The sequence below is a fragment of the Bactrocera oleae genome, chromosome 6 (genome assembly GCF_042242935.1).
Source record: "Bactrocera oleae isolate idBacOlea1 chromosome 6, idBacOlea1, whole genome shotgun sequence".
In the NCBI taxonomy this organism is placed as follows: Eukaryota; Metazoa; Arthropoda; class Insecta; order Diptera; family Tephritidae; genus Bactrocera; species Bactrocera oleae.
Window position 1 is genome coordinate 72407321 of NC_091540.1, and position 7089 is coordinate 72414409.

Sequence of the window (7089 nt, forward strand, 5' to 3'; positions counted from 1 at the left end):
AAACTTTAGAAATATTTTGTAAATTTCCTTTTATGTATATCAATAATATGCAATATATCAATCCTATAGATTGATCTAGGCACATCCAGAAATCGATTTAATAAAAATGTTAATTATTGTAAACTAGCAAACTCTGGTTGTTAACTAAATGCAAATGTCGATTATGAAATAATCGATAATTTGTTCGTGCACTTCCGACAATTTTTCAGTTCTGGTGCGGAGTTTCTTCTGAAATATTTAGGTGTAATTTGCTGGTAATTAATACAAGATTATAAGTATTTCAAAGAGATTTTATTTATTTAATATTTTGATATCATTTTATTATTTGTTTCTTTTAATTGAATGTGGTTTGGTTTTTGAAATGTAAAAATATGCCGATCAACCCCTAGATGTTCTTCGGCAAATGACGCGTCGATCTCTTTTTCCATCTTTCAGAAACGCAATTCAACTCCTTTGGGTATATCTCCACGAAACGTTTAGCTTCTAGCTTTGCAATAATTAAATAATTCTAAGAAAGAATATATTGAAAGTGGTGAATAGTATTCGGTGTCAAGTTTTTAAAGAATAACTTTTCAGGCAAGTTTCAGAATTTTGAATCTAATTGCGGGTGTCACATTTATTGATTTTTTTTTAAATTTATACCACTGTAGGTTTTCTTGATTCCTTAAAGTTAAAAATAATGGCTAATAATAATTATGCCGGATTTAGCTATGGTGGAACTCAATATGGTGCCGGTGGTGCGGGATACAATCCAGGGCAGGTATCTTATCCAGCTGTAACAAACGCCACTTATGCTAACGCTGCCGCGTATCAATCTGCTGCTGCTGCTGGTCAGGGTGGTTATGCAGCTGCTGGCGCTTCGGGAGCTGGCGGCTATGCAGGTTACGGCGACTACGGTCGCGCACTTCCTGCATATGACGCATCGAAAACATTTTATCAACAAGCGTCAGCTAGCTACAACACGGCACCAGCAGCTACAGTTAGTAAAACGCATTATTCGGCTCCACCCGTTAAAAATATAAACGCTGGTTCCAAAGCCGCTGGTGTTAAGGATAAAACCAATGGAGCTGCTAAAGCAGTAGCCACTCCAGCAGCTACCACTGCTACAGCTGTTAATGCGTACAGTAATTACGAGTCGGCTCTTTATAGTGCAGCATCAATGTATGTTGCTCAACAGCAACACCAAACCGGCCCTGTTAAACCGAATGCTAATGGTGCCTCAGCCAATAGTTGGCAGTATAGAGCACCAAAGGGCGCTGCAGCTGGTGGTGCAAATGTAGCACGTCCACGCACCAAGCCACCGCCACGCCCGCAACAACTGCATTATTGTGAGGTATGCAAGATCTCATGTGCAGGACCTCAAACCTATCGTGAGCACTTGGAAGGTCAAAAGCACAAAAAGCGGGAGGCATCATTGAAAATGCAGGCCACTGCACAGTCTGCAGCTCAAAATCGTGGTAATAATTACCACTGTGAGCTTTGTGATGTTACGTGCACTGGTACCGATGCCTATGCTGCGCACGTACGTGGCGCAAAACATCAAAAAGTGGTTAAACTTCATCAGAAACTTGGCAAACCAATACCCCCAGATGAGCCAAAGAAGTTATCAAAAATTAATTTTGTCCCAGCCAGTGGTTCTGCTGAAACTACAGAGAACGTTGAAGGCGAAAATACTGGTGTCAACGAAAACGGTATTACACTATTTATAACATACAAGTATTTACTAGACCAAAACATTTAAATCCATTAATATAATTCAGATAATCAAGATGATAATGCTGCATGCGGAGAAAACACCGATAATATTAAACCAGTTGGTGGCGAGTATATTGAAGAAATTAAAGATGATGAAGGGAAGATCCTAAGCTTCAATTGTAAATTATGTGATTGTAAATTTAACGATCCAAATGCAAAAGAGATGCACATGAAAGGCCGAAGACATCGTTTACAATATAAACGGAAAGTTCAACCGGATTTGGTGGTCGACTTTAAACCCACTCCACGTCAAAGACGACTAGCAGAAGCACGTGCCCAACGTGCTCTTATGCAATCGCACCGAGGTGGTAATGTTGGTTTCGGTGATGAACATGAGAATAGTGGCGGAATGTATTGGGATGAACAACGTCGACGTGCACAGTACGATGACGAATACGATTACAGCAACTGGTTGGCACGTAGTTTTGCTGGTAAATAGTTACTATTATTATAATTTTTTGTTTTTGTTTTTGAAAATTATTTTAAAAAAATAAGTTCTAATTTAAATTAAAGGTGCTCAACGTGGATTTGGTGGTCGCATGGGTAATGGTCCACCACCATTCTTTGGAATGATGCCTGGTGGGGGTGGAAGTATACGTCGTCCTGAGAGTACCGATGATCGTCATGCAATTGCTCGTCATGCAGAGATTTATCCCAAAGAGGAAGAGTTGCAAACAATTCAACGCATCGTATCACATACTGAACGTGCTCTTAAATTTGTCTCGGATAAACTTGCTGAGAATTCAGATGAAAAGGGACCAGCTAATAAAAAAGAAAAACTAGAGAATGCTCAAGTAAAGGACGGGCGCGATAATCAAATGTTATCATTCCAAAAAGAGGCTGATAGCGGAAATGTACGCATTCTTAAGGGCGTAATGAGGGTCGGATTTTTGGCCAAAGGTCTTTTATTACAGGGTGATAATGCAGTTGAATTAGTGGTTTTATGTTCTGAAAAACCAACAGTTGGATTACTAAAACGTGTGGCCGTTGAATTGCCATCCAAATTAAAGGAAGTGGCAGGTAAGTACATATACCATATAACAGTTTATATATTTATTTGTATATTTTTATGGATATGAATTTTTCAAGTTTGAATGACCTATATACATTGGTTTCATAAATACCGATTTTACACATATGTATGTATGTACGTATTTTTTTAAAATATAATTTTTATAATTAAGTTTATACCAAAGCCATGAAGAGGTCATTGAAATTGCTTGATTCGTCTCCGAGAAAAAATTACATATTTGTAACAAGTATATAGTATTTCTGATTGATTACCCTAAACTAGTATGAATTCTAATAGTTTTGGTGTGAAATCAGAAAAACTGGGTGGTAACTTTTTCCAAAGAAATAGCTTAAATTGAAAACGTATGTTTTCTACGCTGTGTTCGGAACAAACGATAATCGATGATTTGATACAAATTGGTTAATTATGCCTTAGTGAACTATACCAAAGTTTATACAATTTCAATATATTATACATAATATGAATGGGCTTTTGCACGATTAACAATTAATAATGAAAAATAGATACGGATGTTATTATTATTTACAAACAAAGCAAAGGCAATTTGTATGGAAAAAGTGAAAGCAAATGAAAAATGGTGTTTTGGTGGAGTTATGCATATCCGCATACGTATTGTTTACAGCAAAGGGATATGAACGAACTAAAACCTATTTGTTGGTGTTTTCAGCTCTTCACCGGATATACATGCCATTGTCCCATTGAGATTGGTTATTTGAGGTTTGTGAACAGGACATTCAACTTCACTCTACTTCACTTTTATTGTGGTGCGGGTACGCGTACGGGTACTCCTCCTTCATAGTATCTTTCTTTTATTGCGCTGTTTGTTGCTGGACTGGAAATTGAACGGTAAAATGTACTCTGCGCCTATGTGCGAGTGGCCCAAATAAAGGAATATATTTATACAAAGTTTTAGGACCAACATATTGCTATTGTTACTAACTACTTAAGTTCGTCGTTTCATCCGTATGATTCGCGATTTTCGCCACCCATTATACAGTGAATTGCAAAGCTCAATTCTTACAAGCAAATCTAACTTTGTGTAAATAAAATCCTTTCGATATAAATTCTAAGGTGAAATCACATATGAAACAAAGCTCTTCAAATAGCTACACAAACAAAACGGTCAGACCTTTCCAAATTAAGTGAATTTGATATGCATACTTTAGTTGCAGTTGTTTTATGTTGTTGTCACGAAAAGCAACCTTTCGCTGTTGGCTAGCCGTTTTGTGTGTATCGAATATCAAGAAGACGTGGTTCGATATGAGAAAATTGTGACCGAAACATAAATGACAGTTACGCCGGTGTTTTTTTTGTTTTTTTTTTATTCAATAAAGTACACCAGTGTATAAGACGATACATATAAGTTTCTAAACAATTATCCACCGTTAGGGCACAAAATGAGTTATTACTATAACTTGCGGTCCAAAGAAGCTAATTGCTATTATAAAATATGTCACGGCGTCACTTGGCATTGAGTTTCGGTCAAAGTTTTTATGAATATATTAATGATATGTAAGAGAATGGCAAAAGTGCTATAATGTAAAGAGAGGTGCAAAGGCAGAATGTACCTGCATTGAAAGATGTGTACATACGCGCGATAATTTTTTGTTTTTTGTTTGGATTCTCTGATGATTAAAATCTACCTAATTTATGTTATGCCTTGTACCTCTGCTTACTGGGGATGCTTCAATCAATGGAATTATAAATATGTACGCTTAACCTTTATGTGGCCGACTCTCCTTAATAGGTAGTTTAGATCTTAGGATCACGATAAGAAGTAATCATGTGAAAATAGATGAGCAAACTTTGATGAAAAGGCCTGTTTTGAAAACATTAAGTTGGTTACAGAAATATTTTTTTAATAATTTTAGAAATTAAAAATGTTGACGTCTCTGTCGGACATATTGAGTGCATGAGTCCTGACAGATTCACACTAAAGATAACTAAAGAAGATGCACTGTCAAGGATTTAACAGACGTTTAAGCCGTTTTTAATAAAAATAAATATTGTATATTATCGCGACAAAGATTGCAAGTATTTAAAATGTCGCAGCCACACAAAGGTTAAAACATATGCTTTCTTAATGATCTGAATATTGGTAAAAGTGACAAGTTAATGCAACAAAGTGTACAACTACAGTTAAATGATGGACATGTTTGTCACTTTCAACCCATATTATTTAAGAAACTCATACATTTGATATGCAATTAAAAAATTTTGTCTGCAAATAATTTTTTTTGTTTTGGCTACGATCAATTTTTATTTTCTACAGTTTGTAATTGAATCCGTTTTGTTTTTAGGCGAAAATCCAGTTGAATATGTTGTTGAAGTTGTGGCTCAAGACTCAGCTGTCATTGTGCGTGATGATGTGGTGTCCGTTAAAATTTCACTTACTTCGCCTCTATTACGCGAAGCTTCACAGGAAGGCAAAAATGATGCTGCTAACATTAACGGAGGAACAGGAGATGTTGCACTACTGCCGCGCGAACCGTGTCTGAGGGTATGACCTGCGACACATTAATTGTAATATCTGAATCTAAACTTGTTCTATTTAAGGCTTTAGCTGAATTGCGCCACGCCAAATGGTTCCAAGCACGCGCCACTGGCCTTCAATCATGTGTAATGGTAATACGCATATTGCGTGACCTTTGTCAACGCATCCAATCGTGGCAGGCATTACCACAGTGGTCCCTAGAATTGTTGGTTGAAAAAGTGATCTCATCAGCTGGTTTCCCAATATCTCCAGGTGATTGTCTTCGTCGTATAATGGAGGCTTTGGCTTCTGGTTTTCTTATTAACGGACCGGGACTCTTAGACCCATGTGAAAAGGAAGCTCAAGATGCTTTGCATGACTTGACTAAGCAGCAGCGCGAAGATCTAACCGTGTCAGCACAATTGTTTTTGCGTTACATTGCATTCAGGCAAATTTACAAAGTCCTTGGCATGGATCAGTTGCCGGCACTGAAATTTCCAATACGACCATGGCGCTTAAACCGCAAACGACGCCGATCCTCTGGTAAAGGTGGACCAGGGGGTGAAGCCGACGTGGCTGAAGGCGAAGAAAGCTGTACCGAAGAGAAATTATTTAAAAAAGATATCGCAACTTAATTTCATAATGATACAAATACCGCGTTTGTAGTTTTAAATTTCAAATGAACGTCTCTCACATATTAAAATATATAAATGTTTATTGGTGGATACATTGGGAACTGGTCCTCTTCATCCACAAAATAGTAAAAAAATAATCTGGAAATTACTTATAACAAACATACCGTGTGCTTACACATAATTTTGAATTAAAAATGTAAACACTATTGCAATTATGATCAATAAATAATGCCACATAATTATTAGTTTTGTTTTTAATATAAATTATAACATATATTAATGCATATTTTGTCTTTGTTTTTTCTTAAATAATAGTGTTTATACATATTTATCCCATTTGCACGCTCTCTTTATGCTATTGTTGGAGTCATTTCTCATCGATAGGCGTTTATTACTATTTGGTAATTCGATTTGAGCCAATTCTTTAGTATTTTCCAAAGACGACTTGATATTCTTATTTTGATGAATATCTATATTTCTTCCATTAAAATCCTTATTATCTAATTCAGCCTCATTACATGCAAATTCATTTTTTATAAATTTAGTGGACTCTGGGGGTGGAATGTGCTGTTCATTCCGAAGAACCACATGATTTGCTAAGGTAAAGGTAGCGGTGCTTAATGCTGTAAGCTCTTTATTCTTATTCAGTTCCTGTACCAGCACACGACATTCCGGACCACTTCCACGAAAGTACTCAGTCAGAAAATTATGTTTCACATTACATACCTTACAAGTCCATATTTTCATCTTTTTTACCAAATCGACCTTGAAATTTAAATGTAGTTAACATTTTCTGCTTAATTCTTTCTATTAAAATGGTTCATATTTACTTGGAACATTTTGCATACAGTACATTGCAAAACTCTAATTTCCTGAGGCATTTGTGATCTTTTATTTCTTAACTTAAATGCGCGGGAGAATTATCGTTAACTCCTTCAAGAGATGTGTGTCTACTTATATTTGATTTTACGATATTTTGATATTTTATGCAATTATCACAAATCAGTTTCGGAGCACGCGTAAGTCCCAATTCACACACGGACTTTTTATTTAAAACAAGAAATGTAAAAAAAAAATTGGAGAAATAAATTACAGGTTTGATAATTTCCGATAGAGTAGGAAATGCTCATCATACATTTGGCCTTGAAAATAACAATAGCGGGATTTTTAAACATGTTTTACCACTTTCATGT

General features: G+C 36.1%; 2 protein-coding genes across 3 annotated transcripts; one reads left to right on the forward strand and one right to left on the reverse strand.

The window, feature by feature from the left end:
- The first annotated feature begins 146 nt into the window (after positions 1-146).
- On the forward strand, positions 147-6138 carry Zn72D (Zinc-finger protein 72D). Of its 2 annotated transcripts, XM_014237856.3 has the most exons (7): positions 148-254; positions 390-576; positions 651-1691; positions 1761-2186; positions 2269-2775; positions 5089-5288; positions 5345-6138. In XM_014237856.3, exons 3-7 carry the CDS (start codon positions 680-682, stop codon positions 5894-5896), a joined length of 2697 nt encoding a protein of 898 aa, XP_014093331.2. In that variant the 5' UTR covers positions 148-254; positions 390-576; positions 651-679; the 3' UTR covers positions 5897-6138. The 2 variants fall into 2 exon arrangements, with proteins under 2 accessions (XP_069967122.1, XP_014093331.2); XM_070111021.1 differs by lacking the exons at positions 5089-5288; positions 5345-6138 and adding an exon at positions 3456-3547 and having other exon boundaries at positions 147-254.
- Positions 5959-6888, reverse strand: LOC106619662 (uncharacterized). Its single transcript, XM_014237864.3, has 2 exons — positions 6727-6888; positions 5959-6661 (listed from the first exon to the last, which is right to left on the reverse strand). The coding sequence occupies exons 1-2, from the start codon at positions 6775-6777 to the stop codon at positions 6215-6217; spliced, it is 498 nt and encodes a 165-aa protein (XP_014093339.3). The 5' UTR covers positions 6778-6888; the 3' UTR covers positions 5959-6214.
- Between the last annotated feature and the right edge of the window lie 201 nt (positions 6889-7089).